The sequence below is a fragment of the Spermophilus citellus genome (genome assembly GCF_964194105.1).
Source record: "Spermophilus citellus genome assembly, chromosome: 1".
Lineage (NCBI taxonomy): Eukaryota > Metazoa > Chordata > Mammalia > Rodentia > Sciuridae > Spermophilus > Spermophilus citellus.
Window position 1 is genome coordinate 138,007,260 of NC_138182.1, and position 23,933 is coordinate 138,031,192.

A 23,933-nucleotide genomic window follows, 5' to 3' on the forward strand; every position below is an offset into this window, starting at 1 on the left:
AATCAATCTCTGTTAAACAATTTCTAGTTCATAAAGCACTCCCAGTATTTCATTTAGTCTAACTCTATGACTTGGGAAAGGAAACATTTTATAATCCTTTTGTAAATTGAAAATTTGAGAAATCAAATGACTTCTCTAAGAACACAAAACTTATAAGAGAAAAACAAAGTAAAAAACAGGGAAGTAACTCGAATGTGTACCTTCTGAAGTTTCCCTTCTGACTCTAATATTCACTTTCTTTCCACTATTTTCCCTACTAGCTTTTATATATATATATCAGAAAAGATTTAAGGCATACAAGAGTGAGAAGATCTCACAATTTTTTAACATTCTGACTCCTGCTGGAAATTTTCAAATGCCTTAGAAATAGCAGTTTTCTCAAGTAGTCATCTTTTAATATCGTTATGGTTTAGATATTAGGTGTCCCCCAAAGCTCATGTGTGAGATAATGCAAGAAGGTTTAGAGGAGAAATGATTGGGTGATGAGAGTCTTAACCCAATCAGTGAATTAATCCCTGATGGAATTAATTAAGTGGTAGCTGAAGGTGAGTAGGGTGTGGTTGGAGAACTGGATCACTGGGGGCATGCCTTTGGGGTATATTTTGTATCTGGCAAGTAAAGTCTCTTTCTCTCCTTCTGATCATCATATGAGCTGTTTCCCTCCACCATACTCTTCCACCATGTTCAGCATCACCACAGCCATGAGGAATTGAGTCAGCTGTCTATGGATTGAGACCTCTAAAATCTGAGCCCTGAAATAAACTTTTCCTCCTCTAAAATTGTTCTTGTCAGGTCTTTTAGTCACAGCCAGCAGAAAAAGCTGACTGAAACAAATATATAGCAAATTTCATTTCAGTTGCAATAGAAGCTGACAAGTTGAAAACTATACCAATAGCCTAATGACATTTTCAGCAATAAAGTATCCTAGGGGTGGCATGCAAGAGAAGTGTCACGACTGATAATACTAATCTGCAAAAATTAATCCACCTGATAAAATCTTTTCTATAAAAGCTTTTCAATTAATGGATTCCCATGATAGGATATTTTAAACCTGAATTTTATGTTATTGTCCTTAAATTTTTCAAAAATAAAATATAATAATAATAATAATATAATAATATACACACGTGTCTTTAAAACTAATCTAAAATATATCTTATTTTCAATTATATATATATTTTTAATTAATTATCAATAATTAGTTTAGGGGCTGAGGTTGTGGCTCAGTGGTAGAGCACTTGCCTTGCACATGTGAGGCACCGGGTTTGATCGTCAGCATCACATAAAATAAATAAATAAATAAAACAAAGGTATTGTGCCCATGTTCAATGAAAAAAAATTAAAAATTAAAAAAAATTAGTTTAAAAATAATCTAAACATAAAGATAGTAATCCTAGCAAGAGCAAACATGTACTCTACATGTACTTTGTAAAAGTGAAATGACTAATATTCCCCCCCTCCTTTGTTTGGTGCTGGTGAGATTGAACTCAAGACCTTTGACATGCTAGATAAGCACTCAATCTCTCAGCTACACCCCCAGTCTAAAGAACACTTTCTAAATATAACAAGACAAAGTCGCAATATATACATCTATCATAGCAAAAAGAGAACGTGACAAAGTTGGAGTCAGAAGACACAGTTATAGGTCACTGCATATACACTATATACTAGATAAATATAGTATACATATATACTAGATATAGTTGAGTGAGGATAGATGCACAAAACAGTTATTCAAATTAAGTAAAAGGAAGTCCAAACCATGAACTATCTAAACCAATAGCTTTTTCAAAAATCAATCAATCTATCTATCTATCTATCTATTTATTGTATGTGTGCGCATGTATATGTATCTTGCCAAGAATCAAACCCAGGACTTCATGTATGCTAGACATCCTACTACTGAGCTATACTTTACCCCCAACCCCAAAATCAATTTATTTTTAAATGCATATAATGATTCAAATAAAAAGTGCCACATAGTCCTTACAAAAAAGTTTTATGGTATTCACATGTGGCTTATTATCAGTATAGTGATTAATCCATACATTAAAATCATGTCTGTTAAAGAGGCTGTTCAGTTTTGATATACTCTCACTATAGTTTTAATTTATTTCACATGGATCTTTTCTAAATTCTGCAAAAGAAAACTCAAATCCAAGTAATGTATGACTCTCATGAACAAAGCCCTTTTAATTTCTCTCTTATTTTCTTTACCATAATGAAGCCACATATAAGTCTAAATAAGAATCTACTTTGTTTGAAAATTGGTACTAGCCATATTAGGAACAGTCCTCTTAAAAATATTGAGAGTGGCCTAAAACATGCCTACATAGGTGACATTCATTTAATTTACAGCTGCAGAATTTATTTACTACCCCTATTTATCAGCTATTAACTAAGTATTCCAAAGCAGAATATCAGAATTAAGTAGAGTAGTAGATATTATCTCTTTTAAACCAAGACAGAATTAATTTTTACAATGTTTACAGCAAGGTGCAATGGCACATGTCTGTAATCCCAGCTACTCAGGAAGTTGAGGCAGGAGGATCACAAGCTCAAATCCATCCGATAATTCAGCAAAACCCTATCTCAAAATAAAATAAAAAAGGTTGGGATGTACTTCTTGACTAGCACACAGAGGCTCTGAATCAAATCCTCAACAGAAAAAATTTGTAAAGTTTTCAACTAGCGGGCTGGGGATGTGGCTCAAGCGGTAGCGCACTCGCCTGGCATGCGTGCGGCCCAGGTTCGATCCTCAGCACCACATACAAACAAAGATGTTGTGTCCGCTGAAAACTAATAAATAAATAAATAAATAAATATTTTAAAAATTCTAAAAAAAAAATAGTTTTCAACTAGCACCTGAGCAAGTCTAAGGAACACTATGCATAATGGTACAGTATTATAAAATTTGTAGCTAGGCACTATAGTGCACACATGTAATCTCAGTGACTCACGAGGCTAAGGCAGGGGGATCGTGAGTCCAAACCCAGCCTCAGCAACTTAGCAAAGCCCAAAGAAACTCAGTGAGACCCTTTCTCTCTAATAAAATATAAAAAAGGGCTGAGGATGTGACTCAGTGATTAAGCACTCCTGGGTTCAATCCTCAGTATCAAATAATAAATAAGTAAGTGTATGTATGTGTGTATATGTGTAAGTGTGTGTGTGTGTGTGTGTGTGTGTGTGTATACCTGGGTGAGTAAATAATTCCTTGTAAGTAAGCTAGGTAATAACAAAAGATATTAATATTTTATAGTCATAATAAATGTAATTGATGCACAGGTTTAACTGGTACATCAACATCAATTTACCAAACATTATTTTTCTAAAGTCATAATTTGTCTCCAAAAGGATTATGGAATCAAATCAAATATGTTCACACTGGCACTTATATAAAGGACATGTGGGGGCAGGGTGCATGTAAGCATGTGTGGTGAAATATAAATACAAAACAAATGACTAGCCTGACATTGTTCTTCATTTCCTGCAGTTAAGCAGATTAAATACTATATCAACTATCTGAATTTTGACATTTGGGATTTATGCTGAAGTACTATTTTTTAGTAACCAAAAAGAATGGCACTGCACAGTACAAAATTCGGCTCAGACTCTGGACCTGATGATAGATACTATTATCATGATATAGTTCCAATTAATGTCTAAGTTCAAAGAACTCAGGTAAGAAGTAAAGAAAGTACATTAATTACATAATATTTTATGTACAATATTTATCAAATATGTAACTGTCTAAATTTTGCTTAATTATAAAATGAAGTCAATACTTTATAGCTCAGATTCTGTAACAAATCCAACCTTCAAATTCTGCTATCATGATAAAATATGAAAGTTTAAAAGTTATTTGTTTAAATTATTAGCATCTTTTTTCTGATTTCTTAACCAAGAGAGAGCTCTTTTAAAAGTCAATAAAGTAACTCTACCAGATTAAAAAAAAAAAAAGTATATAAAGCAGTACTAATGCAGACCAACACTTAGCAACTCAGTCTGTCTTTATTAAACATATGCTGTCTAGAGTCCAGTGCACTGGCACACACCTGTAATTCCAGCAACTCAGGAGCTGGAGGATCACCATTTCTAGGCCAGCCTACACAACATAGCGAGACCCTGTCTCAAAACAAAATAACGAAAAGTCTGGAGATGCAGGCTCAGTGGTAGGGCATCCCTGGGTTCAATCTCCATTACAAATAAATAAATAAATTTTTATGTTTTCAAGTCCATATAAAAACTAAGCTCCTTAATAACAGATATCTACTAAACTGAATAATCTATAATTAATACAACAATTCTATTTCTAAAGTACTTATCACAGCTTATTGTCTTAAGGATTTAAATGTTCTCATCTTGTTTATGCTTAGACTTTTTAGCAGCTGTGTATGTACGCCACAATAAATACACATTAAGATGTTAAGTTAGTGTTTTATCTCAAACTAGAATAATCTCTAGCAGTTTGGAGAGGGTAAAATTATTCTGAACAGCTAAAAATAGGATAAATCTCTGGTAGGAATCCAATGATTAATTCAACATTAAGTTCAAAGGTTTGTGTACTACAAAAAGAAAAAAAAAAGCATGTCTAGTCAAATATATAACATTAGAAAGCCATATATATTTAAATATTGGCCATTGGTTTAAGTCTTTTTTTTTTTTTTTTTGTACTAGGGATTGAACTCAGGGGCACTCAACCACTGAGCCACATCCCCAGTGCCGCAGTCTGGCTGGGCACAATTCAGGAGCCACTTGTCAAAAGAAACTAACTTTATTTTTAGAACTACAAACGCCAAACAAAACCGCTCCTCAGGAAAAACCCCTCAGAGCCCAACTGCCACCACCGGCTTCCCACAAGCCTCTCACCCCCACACAACCCTCACCACCTCCCACAATCCTCCTGTTCTTGAGGCTGATTTGCTGGGTAGCGTGGGCGAAGCCAAAGAAGTCCCCCAATCAGCAGCTCCGTGGAGGAGCCAATCAGCTAGATGTTGCTGGGGCCTCTGTGAGCCAATCATCAGCTGGCAGTCTGAAGGGCAGGGAAACAGCCCAATGAACATCACCGCAGAGGAGCCAATCAGCTAGATGTTGCTGGGCCGCTGTGAACCAATCATCAGCTGGCAGTCTGAAGGGTGGGGAAACAGCCCAATGAACATCACAGCAGAGGAGCCAATCAGCTAGATGTTGCTGGGGCGCTGTGAGCCAATCATCAGCTGGCAGCTGGTTGCTGGCAGCTGGAAGTTTGCTGGGGCCCCTTTGGCTGTGGCTCTCAACACCCCAGCCCTATTTTGTATTGTTTTTTAGAGACAGGGTTTCCCTGAGTTGCTTAGTGCCTCGCTTTTGCTGAGGCTCGCTATGAACTCATGATCATCCTGCCTCAGCCTCCAAGGTGCTGGGATTAAAGGCATGAGCCACCGTGCCCAGCTGGTTTAAGTCATTCTTGCCAATTCATCATGCTCCATCAAGAATTCATCAGCAAACCTCCTGGAATCAAAATCAGTGTGTCTTAAACTTTCTGCTTAGTTTTAGAGCTAAGGGCCTATCAAGAGGTTTATTAAAGGCAAACAAACAAGTAAAGCAGTGATGACCTTTGTAAATTACAGAGAGAAATCTGATATATTAAAGATCTTGCAAATTGTTGTATAATTTTTTCTTTTCTTGTCATGGAAGAATAAATCTTGTCATGGAATAATTTTATCAAAATTTAAGAGATTAGTTCTACCCACAAACTTACTGCTGGTCTCCGAGGTTCTCCAGGCAGTTGTGGAGGATAAACTATTTTATTCTTCTTCTCCCATTTTCGAGAAATGTCAAGTGAAGCACTTATGTGGATGGAAGACTGGGGTAACACACTGTGAGATGAAAGCAGCCTGCAAGACAAGAGAAACTTAGAACCTTTCTGCAGAGTTTATACATCTTCTTTACTACTTTAGCTAGCTCCATTTTGTTGAAAACGATTTAAGGATCACAAATGGAAACATTCTAGAAGTAATCACTAATAGAGACCACTTTTACAAAAAACATCACAAAGATCTGGTTTGTGTGAGGCTACTTTTCTTTCACTCTTCCTTTAAGTTTTTACTTCTATTTTTTCTCCTCTCTCATAACCAACACATTCTACATCACCATTACACCCGCCCTATTCACCCCTCAAAATTGCAAACACTTTTCTACCCTCTTTTCTCTTCTTTCCTCTTGATCAACTCTATCCTTAACACCTCTTAACACTAATTGGTTTATATACTGCCAATCCCCACTACTGCCAATGCTATAGCAATAATTAATATGGCAGAAATCAAATACAACACCTACTATTTGGTTTTATACCAGACATAATCTATGATTATTTACTGTTTTTACTGATGGAAGTTGCTGACCCTACTATTTGGCACTGCTTATTGTGCCAATTAATATTGTAGACAACAAAATAGGAACAAAGTACCTAGGCTACTGCTATATATTACTTGCACAGGTTGTTGCTATTATTGGATTCATCCCTAATCTGAGAGGCATGAGAAACCTACAAAGATACTATAAGCATGTAGGGTAAAAATTCCACTGCTTCAGATCCATCTGGATAGATAGGTAGACATACAAACAATATGAAAAAGCAAGGGAACAGATCATCACAAACAACACAGAATACCTCAACAACAGATCCACTGATAACACATCGGAGGAAATGTCAGAGATGGGATTTAGAAAGTTTATAGTTAAACTGATTTATGAGGTAAAAGATGATGTAAGGAGTGAAATCAGAGAGAAAAAATAAGTGAAAGAACAGGAGATAGAGATTCTGAAGTAGAATCTATAGGAAATCCTCAAAATGAAGGAATCAATAAACCAAGTTAAAAAGTCAATGAAAAGCATCACCAATAGACTAGAGCGTTTGGAAAAAAAAAGAGTTTCCAGCAATGAAGACAAAACAAGTAATCTTAAAAATAAAGTTGAATGTAGAGAAAAGATATTAAAATACCATGAACACAATTTTCAAGAAATATGGGATAATATAAAAGACCAAATTTGAGATTCATTAGGATAGATGAAGGCTCTGAAATACAAACTAAAGGAACACACAATCTTTTCAATGAAATAATATCAGAAAATTCCCCAAACCTTAAGAATGAAGTGGAAAACCTAATACAGGAGGCGTACAGGACTCCAAATATACAACAGTCATTCCAAGACATACTATTATGAAAATGCCTAACACAGAATAAGGATAGAATTTTTAAAGCAGCTAAAGAAAATGACTGATCAAATTTAGAGGGAAACCAATCCAGCTCTCAATTGATTTTTTCAACCCAGAACTTTTTTTTTTTTATTGGTTGTTCAAAACATTACATAGTTCTTGATATATCATATTTCACACTTTGATTCAAGTGGGTTATGAACTCCCATTTTTACCCCGTATACAGATTGCAGAGTCATATCAGTTACACTTCCACTGATTTACATATTGACATACTCATGTCTGTTGTATTCAGCTGCCTTTCCTATCCTCTACTATCCCCCCTCCCCTCCCCTCCCCTCCCCTCTTCTTTCTTTACCCCCTCTACTGTAATTCATTTCTCCCCCTTGTATTATTTTTCCCTTTCCCCTCACTTCCTCTTGTATGTAATTTTGTATAACCCTAAGGGTCTCCTTCCATTTCCAAGCAATTTCAACCCAGAACTTAAAAGCTAGGTGGTCATGGAATAATTTATACCAAAGTCTGAAAGAAAATGATGCCAAGCAAGAATACTATAATCAGTAAAATTAAGCTTCAGATTTTAAGGTGAAGTAAAAACTTCCATGAAAAACAAAAGTTAAAAGAATTTGCAACTAGATAGCCAGCACTATGAAACACACTTAATAAAATATTTCACTGGGTTGGGTTGTGGCTCAATGATAGAGTGCTTGCCCAGCATGTGTGAGGCTCTGGATTCGATTCTCAGCACCACAAATAAATAAATAAATAAATATCTAGCAACAACTAAAATAAGTATTTAAAAATAAATAAATAAAATATTCATGAAGAAGAAATGGAGAATAAAAATTAAAACCAGCAAAGGGTGAAGCTACACTAGAAGCACAGTCAATCAAAGAAGAATCTAATTCAACCAAAAAACTAGTAATAAATCAAAATGATAGAAAATGAAAAGTATCTCTAAATAATAACATTGAATGTAATGGTCTAAATTCAGCCTGCAGACTGAATTAAAAAAACAAGAATCAACAATGTGCTTTCTCCATGAGACTCACCTCGAAGGCAAAGACATCCACAGACTGAAAGTGAAAGAATGAGAAAAAACATACCACTCACATGGATCTTGTAAACAAGCAAGGGTTTTCCATCCTTATATTAGATAAAATGAACTTCAAGCCAAAATTAATAAGAAGGGACCAAGAAGGTCATTCACAGTGCTTAAGGGAATCATACAACAGTAATATTTATTTATGAAACAAATAATGGAGCATCTACAAACAATAAAGAATCAAATAGATCACAACACAATAATACTGGATAACTTTAACCCTCCTTTCTCAACACTAGATAAATAATCCAAACAAGAACTAAATAAAGAAGATACAAAACTAAAAAGAAGCACAGTCTAGATCTAATGGATATACATACAATATTTCATTTATCAATGACTGAATACAACTTCTCTGAGCAATATATATGGAACATTTTCTAAACTAGACCATATTTTAGGCCACAAAGCAAAGTGCAAAAAAAGAAAAAAGAGAGAGAGAGAGAGAGAGAAAATGCCCTGCATTCTGTAAGATCGTAATACATTAGAAATTGAAATTAGAAAGCAACAATTAGTCAAAAAGTAGAAACTAATACCTAGAGACTAAATAATTCACAATTGAGTGATGAATGAATACATAAATTAGGAGTGAAATTAAAAGTGAATGAGGATAGTGAACGCTATGAAGGCAGTTCTAAAAGGAAAGTTCACAGCATTAAACTCATTCATAAAAGAATAGAAAGATGCCAAATAAATAATCTAACATTACATTTCAAGAGCCTAGAAAAAGAAGAAGAAATCAACAACAAAATCAATAGATGACAGGAAATAATTAAAATCAGAGCCAAACTCAATGAAATGTAACATAATTAGAATGGAATATAAATAATAATATAAATGTAACATAATTAAATAAATAAATAAATTTATAAATATATAAATTTATATTTATAAATATAAATAAATTTATAAATAATAATATAAATGTAACATAATTAGAATGGATATACATCACATAAAGAACCATATGATTATCTCAATAGATGCAGAAAAAAATTTGAGAAAATACAACAGCCATTCATGTTTAGAACACTAGAAAAAAACAGGGATAGAAGGAATATTCCTCAAAATCCATAAAAGCTATATACAACAAAGCCAATGCCACATCATTCTAAATGGACAAAAAAACTGAAAACATTCCCTCTAAACTCAGAAACAAGACAGGAATGCCCACTTTCACCACCTCTATTCAACATAGTTCCTGAAACCCTAACCAGAGCAGTTAGGCAAAAGAAAGAAATTAAAGGGATACAAAGAGGAAAAGGAAAACTCAATCTATCTCTGTTTGCTGAAAACATGGTACCCTATTTAGAAGACCCAAAACACTCCACCAGTAAACTTCTAAAACTCATAAATATTCAACAAAGTAGTAGAATATAAAATTGACACCCATAAATCAATTGCATTCCTATATGAGCCAAGCACAGTGGTGCACGCCTGTAATCCCAGCCTCAGCAATTTAGCAAGGTCCTAACAACTCAGTGAGACCCTGTCTCTTAAAGGGAAAAAAAAAAAAAAAAAAAAAGATCTGGGAATGGCTCAGTGGTTAAGGAGCCCTGAGTTCAATGCGCGGTACCTGACCCACCCAAAAGAAAAAAAAAAAAAAAACACGATATTCCAATGAATTAGCTGAAAGAGAAATTAGGAAAAACATCCCATTCATAATAGCCTCGAAAAAACAATCAAACTTAGGAATCAACCTAACAAAAAACTACACAACACTAAAGAAAGGAATTGAAGGAGACCTTACAAGATGAAAAGATCTTCCATGTTCTTGGATAGGCAGAATTAATATTGTCAAAATGGCCATACTACCAAAAGTGCTATATAGATTCAATGCAATTCCCATCAAAATTCCAATGATATTCTTCATAGAAATAGAATAAGCTGTTTTGAAATTCATTTGGAAAAATAGGAAACCCCAAAGAGCCAAGAAATCCTTTGTAAGAAAAATGAAGCAGGAAACATCACAATACCACACCTCAAATTATACTAAAGAGTTGGAATAACAAAAACAGGCAAGAGGACCAATGGAACAGAAGAGAAGATACAGAGACAAACCCAAAATACAGTTAACTTATACTAGACAAAGGAGCCAAAAACATACACTGGAAAAAAGATAGCCTCTTCAACAAATGGTGGTGGAAAAAAGGGAAATCCATATTTAACAGAATGAAGTGAACCCCTATCTCTCACTCTGCACAAAAACCAACTCTAAATGCATCAAAGACTTAGGAATGACCAAAACCCTGCACCACTAGAAAGAAGGCAGGCCCAATGCTCTAACATATTGACTCAGAAACTGACTTCCTTAACAAGACTCCTAAAGCACAAGAAATAAAATCAAAAATCACTAAATGGGATGACATCGAACTAAAAAGATTCTTCACAGCAATGGAAACAATCCAGAGCATGAAAAGAGAGCCTACAGTTGGGAGAAAATCTTTTCCACCTGCCCCTCAGATAGGGCATTAATTTCTAGGAATCCAAGAAATTTAAAACTAAAAAAAATAAATAACCCAGTCGATAAATAGACAAAGGAAATGAACAGACCCTTCTCAAAAGAAGAAATACGAATGGTCAACAAATATATGAAGGGCTGGGGATATAGCTCAGTTAGTAGAGCACTTGCCTCACAAATATATGAAAAAATGTTCAGTATCTCTAGCAATTAAAGAAACACAAATTAAAATTACACTGAAATTTCATCTCATTCCAATCAGAATGGCAACTATCAAGAATACAAGCAACAATAAACATTGGCTAGGATGTGAGGGAAAGGGTATGCTCATACATTGTTGGTGCGAGTGCAAACTGGTGAAACCACTTTGGAAAGCATTATGGAGATTCCTCAGAAGACTTGGAATAGAAACACCATTTGACCCAGTTATGTAACTCCTCGGCTTTAAAATCAGCATTCTATAGTGATGCAGCCATATCATTGTTATTTTTTTTCCTGTCAAACAGCTAAGATTTATTATAAATTTGTTCATTGCCTTATAATTTTTGAATTACTTAAACATTTGTCATGACAAATACTCATGATTCAATATAAAAAAATTAAAATGTTCTATGAAGATGTAACATCCTAATTATTTTCAAAATACAATGATTAACCCCCTGAAATTTGGAATAATTGAGGGAGTATTTGAAATAAACTTAATTTATATGCATGATTTTTATTTTTAAATGAAATTTAACATTTTAATCAAGCATATGGAGAAATCTTAACTCATGGCTAAGTGATTGTTAGAAGTTTATAAGTGGAAAAAAAAATCCTGTTTCCAAATATCAGTCAAATCAGCTTGTTACTTCAACATCTGCTTTAAAAAAGACACAAATGAAATATCATCAGAAAAATTACATTTGAGGGCTGGGGATGTGGCTCAAGCGGTAACGCTCTTGCCTGGCATGAGCGAGGTGCTGGGTTTGATCCTCAGCACCACATAAAGATGTTGTGGAAAACTGGAGAATAAATATTTTTAAAAAAAGAAAAATTACATTTGAGTATTTGATGTTAGTGTTCTGAGGAGATTGTCCTGAAAATAATAGTGTCATAGTCTTTTATTTATTTATGGAATAAAGAAGATATTTTTCCAACATACTGAATATATGGTCAAAATAATGTCAGCATTAATTTTTTTTCTTTTTAAAGTCATGTTTGTTGAGCTATAATTTATACATGGTACAATTTTCCTTATTTAATTTTATAGTTATATGAATTTTGACAACACAAATATAAAAAATGATAACATATATATGTATATATAATACTACAGTCAAGATACAGAATGTTACTTTGTTCTTCTTTAAAAGAAAATTATTTAAGAAATTAATTTTATACATTTTCATTTAATCCAATGGATTACGAACACATAATTTGCAAAGAAAATAATTGTTAATAAGATATTTCATGTTCATTTTGTTTGTCCTAGTAATTCTTTGGAATCTAATGTCTATTTAACACATACAACACCTCAATTCAGACTAGACACATTTCAACGCAGTAGCCTCATGTAACCAATGGCTCCTTTCTCCATCTTTCACCTTTTGGTGAGACATATGCTATAGGCTGCATGATAAGTCCCCTTGTTATGTGGTTTCTTGTTGAGTTCCATCAGAAAGGAACACCAAAGAGATGAACTTAGAATATACAAGAATAGAGCGAGGTGCTTTATTCATCCCTATCAGACCCTATTAGACTGTGAATTGGTTTCTTCATGCTTTTGGAGGGAATAACTTCAGTTAGGTCGCCTTCTCCTAGGAGGTTTTCATAATGGCTCTCTCTTCTTCCACCTCCTCCTGCTCCAAGTCTATGGAAGAAAAGGTGCTTCATAAAATTTGTTGGTTTCCCTCAATCTTGCCCTTACCTTTATAATTACCTTATTAAACAATTTTTACCCTGACTGGTCTTTTTCATTCTTGAATCTTGAATAATTTTTTTTTAATTATAAGAAAGTAAAATATACTTCATCTCATATCACAGGCAATGTATATATACACACACCAGATTAATTATATATTAAAATATAACATATAAAATGCTAAAACTTTTAAAGAAAATATTTGTGTAATTTTGTGAAAAGAAATGGAAAATTTAAAAAATACGAAATAAACAAAAACCTGAAAAATTAGATATTGTAGTTAAAATTTTTATGTGTAAAAATTTATCAAAACAGGTTGAAAGAGACATGAATTGCATTACCAGTCATTTTTGTTTATTTTTGGTATTTAGCTTGACTTGGTTTCTCCTTTGGTTGGCTTTTCCTTTATTGTAGTTCTTCCCTTTGGAGATTTTCATTGTTTTTCACTTCCTCCTTGTGGAACATTTTGCCAAGAATGTTCTGTAGTGCAGGCTTTCTTGCTGTAAATTCTTTTAGCTTTTGTTTATCATGGAAGGTTTTCATTTCATCGTCAATTTTGAAGCTTAATTTCCCTGGATATAAGATTCTTGGTTGGCATCCATTATCTTTTGGAGCTTGGTATATGTTATGTTGTTCCATGATCTCCTGGCTTTGAGAGTCTGGGTTGAAAAATCTGCTGAGATCCGAACTGGTCTTCCCTTATAGGTAATCTGATTTTTCTCTCTTGCAGCCTTTACAATTCTATCCTTATTCTGTATGCTAGACATTTTCATTATAAAGTGTCTTGGTGTAGATCTGCTGTAACTTTGTACATTTGGTGTCCCATAGGCCTCTTGCATTTGATTTTCCAGTTCTTCCTTCATGCTTGGGAAATTTTCTGATATTATTTCATTGAAAAGATTGTGCATTCCTTTGATTTCAATCTCTGAACCTTCCTCAACCCAATAAATCTTAAATTTGGTCCTTTGATGGTGTCCCATAATTCTTGGATATTCTGTTCATGGTTTCTTACCATCTTCACTGTGAGGTCAACTTTATTTTCAAGATTGTGCATTTTTGTCTTTATTGTCTGAGGTCCTGTTATCCAAGTGATCTAGTCTATTGGTGATACTATCTGTTGAGTTTTTAAAATTGGCTTATTGTTTCTTTCATTTCAAGGATTTCTGTTTGGTTTTGTTTGTTTGCTTACTTGTTTTTTAGTATCTCTCTTTCTTGAAGTAATCTTTTGCAACCTGCATTTGTTCTCTTATCTCTTTGTTGGTGTGATCAATGGTCACCTGTATTTGTTCTCTTCTCTTTGTTGGAGTGATTGATTTTTGCCTGTATTTGCTCACTTAGGTTGTTGTTAATTCCCAAATCACTTCAGTTATGTATATTCTGAACTCCTTCTCTGACATTTCACCATCTGCGCTATCGATGGATCCTATTGTTGTAGTGTCTTGGTTTGTTAAGGGCACTTTCCTCCCTTGTTTTTTTTTATAATGTCTATGTGTCTTCTTCTCTTGCAGTGTATTACATGGTATTACAGCTTCTGCCCTATTATCTTATAGAGTCCCTATAGATTACCTCATTTTTAAGAGAGAGATCAATATTACAACACTCAATGTACCCAACATGCAGCCATATATGAGTTAGCTTCTATTTTTACATTTACAGTTTTGTCACTATAATTAGAAATGATGAGTTCAGTTATCTTCTACCATATAGTCAATAGGTTTGCTTAATGGTTTACAGTTTCTAATGGTGGAAGGGGGTTTCGGGAGTTGGATGTGAGAATATGGAAGTATTAAATTATATGACTAGTGAGAAGGTAATCCTAAGAAGTTGGCTGTTGGGGCTGGGATTGTGGCTCAGCAGTAGAGCGCTCATCTAGCATGTACGGGGCCCTGGGTTTGATCCTCAGCACCACATAAAAATAAATAAAAATAAAGATATTGTGTCCAGTTACAACTAAAAAATAAATATATAAAAAAAAAGAAGTTGGCTGTTAGTATGAAAAACAAGAGATAGGCAACTCCATGCAAGACTCCTTGTTACCACATCTACTAGAGATCCTCTGGTGCAGCCAGGCCCACAGGGACGTTTTATCAGGTCGTCATTGCTGTCCCTTGATAGAAGTATCGATATTCCAGTTTTGTGGTGGTGGCAGTCTCAAGCCTATATGTACCCTGACATTGGGCTGTGGAGCCATGCTTTGGTGAATAAGGAACGCCAGCGCAGGTTGGCTCTCCACAGGGCGCAGGGTGGGCTGCTCTCCGGATCTCTGGATGTGGTACAGTCAGGCCTCTCCTCCAGATCTCTAGGCCCCAGTGTGGTGGGATAAGGTGAGCAGTCCTCCCACATCATTGTTTATAGCAGCACAATTTACAATAGTAAGCTATGGAGCCAACCTAGGTGCCCTTCAACAGATGAATGAGTCAATCAAGAAACTGTGGTGCATATACACAATGGAATATTACTCAGCCATAAAGAAGAATGACTTTATGACATTTGCCAATAAATGGATGGATCTGGAGACTGTAATGCTAAGTGAAATAAGCCAATCCTAAAAAACCAAAGGTTGAATGTTTTCACTGATATATGGAAGCTAAACCATAATAAAGGCAAGTAGGAGAAGAAAAGAAGTTCAGTAGAATAAACATTACGAAAATACGTAAGTGAATCCGACCATCATGTACATCCACAGGAATAGGTCCTAATTAAAATAAGATATAATCCATGCTTATATAATTTTATCAAAATTGTCATGTAAAACTAAAAAGAATCAATAAGGGTTGGGGTTGTGGCTCAGTGGTAAGCGCATTTGCCTAGCATGTGGGAGGTACTGGGTTCGATCCTCAGAAACACATAAAAAAATAAATAAAGTTATGTCCATCTACTACTAAAAATATTTTTTTAAAAAAAGAACCAATAACTCATTTGAGCCAAATAATAAAAATGTATTAACCCAAGATCTTTTGCCCTGACTGGCCAATAAATGTTGACTCTCTACTGTAAATCAGCTCAGACCCAAGTAAGATTGAAAAAGGCATAATGAGTTCCTGACTGAACCTGTGAAGTTGCCCAGCTTTGTTGAATCCACAAGACAAATAAACAAGACAATTAAAGGTCAACATAAAACCATACATAACTATAACACAGGGAATAGAGGTAGAGGATTTCATGTGGCTTCAGGTTAATCTCAAACAAGACTGCAACAAGCAGAGGACATACATTCCCAACAATGGCAAAGGCATGTATCACCTATGCAGAAGTACAGAGATGAGAAATAACAGAAGTCTAAATAAATCAGAGAATCTTGTTAGGTACTGGAAAATATCAAAAAAGGTAGCCAAGGGTAAAGTCTCAGTCAAACTAATATACTGAGAGACTTGATAACGAAGGCCGTAAGTTCACTATTCCTTGATCTCCCCAACTCCAAATGCTCATCCACCTCACCCATCTTGCAGCACCTTCTGCCCCTCCAAACCACTACATGGAATTATTCTTGAATGGTCCCCTATCTTCAACTTCCCAAACATTATCCTACCAGAGCCACCAAGTCTTACAGATGTTTCTCATGAAATTTCTCAAATGCTTTCTCTCTTCTCCAATCCTGCCACCACCCTGGCTCAGGACCTCTTCTCTTTCAGAACTACAGCTATAGCCTCTACATTGCTCCCTCTTCCATCAACTAACCTATTCCATACCATCTTCCTTTGCCTGAGCACAAAATTAGTTACCCTTCTATAAAATAGAGCTGTTCGTGTCATTCTTCAGCATAGACACCTTTGTTGGGATAAAGCAAATGCTAATTATGTAATATACTAACTCTAACATTTTTTTCAGTGCCACTGAGAACTGAGATTCTTGGTGTGGGAGCAAGTAGATACACAAACATATATAAAAAAATGAAAGGTTCAAAATGCTCTCCAAGATCTAAGCGTTAGATCTCTCCACTGAAGAGGTCTAGAAACAATGACCAACCTAGTGAAGCCACATTTAAAGATTTCAGACCTTCACACCTTTACTCAAGCTGCTTTCTCCTCTCTCATTACCTCCAGAATGAAATGCTTGTCCTATGTTAACTATGCTGTAGTTAGTGTCGTTAAGTAAATCAGATCTAATATCGAGTAAGATAAAGAAAATGGAGTCCAGAAAACCAGAACAACACCAGGGGAAATTGAAATGTTAATGTCCCCAGGCCCCAATCCATCCTAAGGAACTCTTAATGAAGTAGCTCCCAGCAAAGGGTGGGGGGGGGGGTGCTAATCAAACCACCCCAGGCCCTTCTGGCCCAGACTACTCTGCTCCAGTCCCCCATCTCCCACCTTTTGGCCTTCCCACCTACATTCTTGCAGGATAGAGGGAAACAAAGGACAGAAATGTGGGGGGACATTAAATATAAAAAAAGAAAGACCTCCCCCTTCCACAGATCCCACCTTTCCCCTTCTTCCTCTGGGAGGAAGTCTTTTCTGCTGTCCTTTAATAAAGCCTTCCACTTTCCGCTCTCCACTTGCCTGGGAGTGCTTCTCTGGTGTTATACTTCAGCACTGGGGATGCAAGGACTCCTCACCGGTAAACAGCGGTAACACTAAGAACAATGAGCACCTCTAGTATCCAGATTATGACTCTGAAATCTCATTTCCCATTGAAAAGAACTAAACTTCTGGGAGAAATAGCTGATTGCAGATCTTGGACAGAAAATGTATAAGATGAGCAAGGAACAACTCATCACACCAGAAAGCAAGGAAGCTACCAGACTACCAGGAGTATGTCAAAGCCACTCAGGAGCTAATTTGTGCCAAAAATGGGATAATCTAAGCATTAATAAGAATAATAACTACAGCAAGTTAAAATACAGCAAATGTACTCAAAGCCATGAGATCATAATAGAGCTTAAAAAAAAATAGTTACCATCAGAAGATGCTAGTGAGTCAATATGTTTTAAAAACTGGTGAATGAAGAGACAGAATCAAGCATTTATCCTTTTCTCTAATCAAACTATATCACTAAGTGGCCAAGCAATATATGTAGAAAAGTCTGATTTCTATGGAGTTAATAATGAAAAAGTAGAATAATTATAATAGCATTTTTTAATAATCCTTAGTAGTGAATTAATGGATAATGGAGGCATAAGTGCCTCCTGACAGAAGAACACACCAGGAACTCTCCCTGACTTTGTCATTCCCACAAAATATGAACCTGTATTGATCAAGACTCAAGATTCAATACAGAAAATACAGAGAAAAGAGACCATGTTAAATAATACAGTACAGAGACACACAGCAAAATCCAGCCAACAGAAAACTCTTTAAAAGACAAACCATCCATTGTCTTCTACAAATAAATTACATGAGAAAAACAGAGAGTGGAATAAAAAACATACAGATTAAAAGACTCAAGAAAAATGTCAATTTTAATGTGTGAACTATCACAGTTTCAAAAGTATGACAGTTAAGCCAATGGAAATTTAAATATCAACAAGATATTTTATACTTTTTTTAAAGAGACACACAGTTAAATATTTATGGATGAAATCATATAGTATGGGTAATTACTTTAAAAATATGATGAGGAAGAGTAAAAATTACAGACAAGGTCGGTCATAAGTAATTATTGAAGCTGGATGTTGGGTACATGGAAGTTCATCATATTGTCTACTTCTGTGTATGTCTGAGTGTATACAAGTAAAAAGTTAACAAACACTTTGACAGTTCCATACTATCTGAAATACAGAGTCCAAATTCCTTAGCAAGACACAGAAGACCCTTTATAATCTGGCCCCAATCTGTCCTTCCCAGCCTTATTCACTTTATGGCTCATCACACAGATGTTCACTGTTTCCTAAATAAGCCGCATACTTTCAGACCTTCACACCTTTACTCAAGCTGCTTTCTCCTCTCTCATTACCTCCAGAATGAAATGCTTGTCCTATGTTAAGTTCCAGCTCAAAAGTCATGCTACATGAAGCTCACTTGATCCCTTCCCCCAGGGAGATTCCTGTCATTGTTTTAATATTTCATTCTTGCTAGCCATGCAACAGTGACTTGACCACTGTACTGTATGCAGCCTAGTACAGCCACTTGGATCATACACTCAAATAAAAACAAATACTCATGTACTAGAATCGTATGCTAGAATGAGAGTGCAGATGTTGAGCAACTTGAGGCAAGTCTAACATTCTTGTATTCTACCACCAAGGACTCTGTCTGGCACACAGACGCTGAATAAACATTTAACCCAGTTGTGTACTGGCAGATTCTCACTCTACGACTTGGATGATACATTTGTCAAAGTTGGTTTTTTTTGTTTTGTTTTGTTTTATTTATTTGTTTGTTTGCTTGATCCTCAAACCATTCAGACTTAAAAATCAAACAAATCTGTTCTGTTCCTGTAGATCATTTCTTCTACTTCACCTCAAGTTTGCCATCTCATAGCCTAATGTCAAAATTAGTGCCAGCAAAATACCTACTAAAATGTGTACTTTTGCCATCCACATTTAGATTCCACTGTTTTAACTAAAAAAGTTCAAAATAAGAATACATGATTCTGGGGGCTGGGGATGTGGCTCAAGCAGTAGCGCGCTCGCCTGGCATGAGTGCGGCCCGGGTTCGATCCTCAGCACCACATACCAACAAAGATGTTGTGTCCGCCGAGAACTAAAAAAATAAATAAATAAATATTAAAAATTCTCTCTCTCCTCTCACTCTCTTAAAAAAAAAAAAAAAACCGCAGCTCCTCCACTCTGGCTGGGATTTAACCCATTATATTTAAAAAAAAAAAAAAAAAAAAAAAAAAAGAATACATGATTCTGCAGTGCAGAAATATCCTAATGAATCTATAAGGTGATGAGGGCAGAGGCTAGATCAGGGCCTTAAATCCTAACTCTAATGCACTTGGAAAATGACCTTGGGGAAGTCATATAAATTTATAGATCTCAATTTTCCCATCAGTAAGTTACCTCAAATGAAATATTGCAAGTAAAATACTTAATCTGATACTTTAAAGGACTCAATAAATTTTAAATATAATTATTTACAAAATGAGAAATAAAACCTACCTCCTTGTGAAATTGATGGATATGATGCATCTTATGGTGTCTAGCATGATAAACAGTAATAGCTAGTATATTTTAAAATTAAGCACTATGAATACTTCTCTCTCCATCACCCCCAGAATAAATCCTCTCAAGTGTGAGATTTACATTACACAATTTCAAGCTTTCTTCTTTAATTTGTAATCATGAGAATTTATATTTTTATGTAGTTGCAATTAGTGGGTACACTATGTTTGTCACCTCCTGGAGCCTGGTTTCTTTGTTTGTAAAAACAATGTATCATTTCTAGTTCTCTCCTAACCTTACTTCTATCTCATTACTGACAGCATGATGGCAGAAATACAAATCTTGGCTTTGATTTCAATTCTTCAGTGACACCATGACTATACTAATCAGAGATTTCTTGAGGGCAAGGTCCTTGCGTTCTGAACCCCAACCTGTATAGCAGCAGAGTGCCTTGCACTCCTTAAATCTTCAATACATATTTGGTGAATTAAGTATGACGCTTAATAAATTTAATGTTATGAATTAAAAATAAGAAATTTTCTTTCAAGGTTCAAATGTTCATAAACTGAACTATCAAGTAAATGCTAATATACTGCCATCAAATTAAAATATTATTCCAAATAATAATTAATGTGTATTGAATCAAAAGTTCCTATGTGCCCTCTCCTGGCCAATTATTAGAATAACACCAAATTAAAGCATATAAAATGAAACAAAAAAAAAATTAAATAAAAATGAAGCAACCTCAAACTTAAAAGATACAAACCAATTCAAAATTGTAGTTCTGACAGATAGGCATGGTAGTGCATGTCAGTAATCCCAGCTACCAGGGAGGCTTAGACAGGAGAATCACAAGTTCAAGGCCAGCCTGGGCCACTTAGCCACCTGTCTCAAAATAAAAATAAAAATGGATGGGGATGTAGTTCAGTGGTAGAGTACCCCAATCTCCAGTGCTAAAAAAACAAATCAACCAAAAAGTAAAGATCTTATAAGACATTTTACATGAGTGAGCCTGAGAAGAGTCAGTACAGAAAACAAACTCAAGAAAAGGAAGCTGGTGGAATTAAATTTGATGGCAGGGATTACTGTGATTTTTTTCAAACAAAACTTCCAACCAAGTTTTAAGTCTGCCCATAGCTCTAGTTCACTGCTACTATTCTAACAAAACAAACAAGTGAAAGTTAAAAAAAGAAAAAAGAAAGAAAATAAAAAAGAGAAAGAAAAAAGTACCAAAAGACAACTTCATAAAACACCCAGGATCAACTTGGATCATTTTAAAATTCAAATATCGTTATCATAGCCACTAACCTTTCATTCACTAGGAAACTCAGGTCCTTGAGTTTCACACTATCTTTGTAAATTGGGTTTAAAAAAAAGAATCAGGTCTCCAGGATGACTGTAACACAGCACACACACACACACACACACACACAGCGGCCAACAGCAGTCAGGATGCCAGAGCACCTGCCAAGACAGTGGTACCTGTGAACTCCTATCTGGATTTCCACTCTCAGTATCCGGGTGTTTCCCACCTGCCCACACGGATAAACTTAAGTATCATTTTTTAAGTTCTGCCTGCAGTCATCAGGCAATGAAGAATAGCAGATAAATCAAATTTTAAGACTAATAGTTAATTCAGATAGGACAGTGTATCTGAGGACTTTCTAAAGTCACAATTTGAGAAAGAGAAATAATACCTCCTATATATTGCTGAAAGTTTCATTTTGAAATTCACTACAAGGTATGCCCAAGCCCCAAGTGAAGACAGTAAGGGCCTCAGGCTCAATCTTAAGAATACCGTGCTATTACACTCATCAAAGTAAAAGGTTCTTTGTTCTGTATTTACTTATCAGAACAATAAGTGAATCATACACTTGAGACTGAATAAAAAGAACATCCTCCCTCTTGTCTCAATTAAAATCTGAAATAAAGAGACTGAAGCAATATGTATATTCTCATAGCTCAATATAATTTTACTTTGGGATAGTCAAGGACAAACAAGGAAATAACTGTTTAGCAAACTTTCATAAAAATGAAACTCCAGAAACTTTGAACAAAAATACACTCAGAGTTTCTCAACCTCTGAGGTATTGACAGTTGGGGCAACATAGGATATTTAGCACTTACATTTACTAGATACCAAAAGTATTACTGCCTGACCAAGTCGTGACAACAAACATGTGTCCAGACATTTTCAAATGTTCCCTGCATGAGGAGGGGCAAAATTGCCCCCAGATGAAAGTCCCTATTAGCAATAGTAACACTAAAATAAATAAAGTGGTGCTGTGTTGCAGAATGAGAAGCACAACCTCTCTGTTCCAAAAGGTAGACATCATCATGTGGTATTCATATGAATGGTTAATAAGTCATATTTCCTCAATGGGTAGGCCAAGGATAGATAAATGCTTAAATTTTACAATTGTGTTCATAAAGCCAAATGGTCCTTAAGGCTGCCCAGCAGTCCTACTATATTTTATTTCCCTAGGCCATTTATTTTCCTAGCTCCTACAGTCTAGGAAAATAAATTCCACCAAAACTGCTTCATCAAGCTCCCTGAAGATATCTGTTGCAAAACCCATTGGTTAATTCTCAGTCCTCAGCTGAGAGAAATCTAAATATCTCTGGTCATTCTCCCTTCCTTAAAACTTTATCTTTAGATGGGTTCCAGGACACTGTGGGTTTTCCTCTCACTTCTCTGGCCACTACCCCACAGTCTCCTCTGTTTTTTCCTCATTTCTCTGACCTATCATAACATTGATGTCCCAGGCAAGAATCAGCCCTTGGACTCTTCTGTTTCCCATCTACCCTCACTACCCATCGCAAAGCTTTAAGTACTATTCATGCACTGATGACACCCAAATTTACATCCCTTCCAGAATTCCAAACTCCTATACCCAACTGCTAACTAGACATCTCAGAACTAACAAGCCCCAAAGTAAGCTCCTGATATTCTCCCTAAGACCTGCTCCTCTGGCAGTCTTCCCACCTCAGTAAATGATAACTCCATCCCTCCAGTTGTTCAGGTCATAAAGTCTGGGGTCACTATGCTTTCTCATATTCCACCAGCAAGTCCCACCAGCTTCTGTTAACATACTGCCAGAACATAGCCATGTACCCAATCTATACCTAAAACATCCGATGATCTCTCCTCTTATCCTTGCTCCCTGTCCCCACCCTAATCTTAACACAGCAGCAAAAAGACCCCTCATAATCCTAATTCAGATCATATTACTCCTATATGAATTTTCTCATCCCGCTCAGAATAACCAAAAGTATTCTCAATGACTCCCCAAGGATCTCCAGGATATCCTACTCTTTCCTCCTATCCCAGAACTCACCTCCCACAACTATCCCCAGCCTTGCACTCCCTGTTTTTGACCACCAGACATGGCTCCTCTAAGCTGTTGCACTTATGGTCTCCTCTGTCTAGAATGCTTTCTGCTCAGATGTTGGCACAGCTTCCTCCCTTACACCCTGCAGATCTGTTCCCAAACATTATCTTCTTAGTGAGGCTTCTCTATCCAAACCTTCATACTCGGGCTAGGGATATAGCTCAGTTAGTAGAGTGCTTGCCTCGCAAGCACAAGGCCCTCGGTTCAATCCCCAGCACCATTTAAAAAAACAAACAAAAAAACCCTGCATAATCCTATCCCCACATTTCCAAACTCAGCATGCATGTTCTCCTAAGCAGGTGTCACTAATATATACTATACTGTACTTATCATTTGCACCTCTCACAAGATTCTATGCTCTATATGCTGCTCTAGGGATTTCTGTCCAGTGCTAGGATATCATTTCTGGCAGACAACAGACAACAATACATATGTGTAAAATGAATGAAAGAATATAGGCAGCCGCAGGTAAAGTAGGAAGGCTAGGTATGAGTAACGACAAAAAATTTATACATGGCAGAAAAACTGTGGAAAACCAAAGGGTACATGACCCATATGAAGGCAGCATATCCTTCAACTATATAAAATTGTTGCCATGCCTTGCAATGGATAAAAGAATCTAGAAACCTCATTTTTTATGGAAAATTTGCCTTTTTTCTTTCTTTCATTCTTTCTTTTTTTTTGGGGGGGGGTGGGTACTAGGGATTCAACCCAAGGGCACTTAACCACTGAGCCACATCCCCAGCCCTTTTAATTTTTATTCTGAGACAGAGTCTCACTGAGTTGCTTAGGGCCTTGCTAAGTTGCAAGCTGGCTTTGAACTTGTGATCCT

General features: G+C 35.8%; 1 protein-coding gene across 1 annotated transcript in view; it reads right to left on the reverse strand.

Annotated features, from left to right (window-relative positions):
• The window catches only part of MRPL22 (mitochondrial ribosomal protein L22), a 41,964-nt gene that overhangs the window by 11,663 nt on the left and 6,368 nt on the right, over positions 1-23,933 (reverse strand). The window contains exon 3 of the mRNA XM_081285433.1: positions 5,738-5,873. Within this exon, the coding sequence (XP_081141559.1) occupies positions 5,738-5,873 (136 nt within the window). The remainder of the gene's footprint in view (positions 1-5,737; positions 5,874-23,933) is intronic.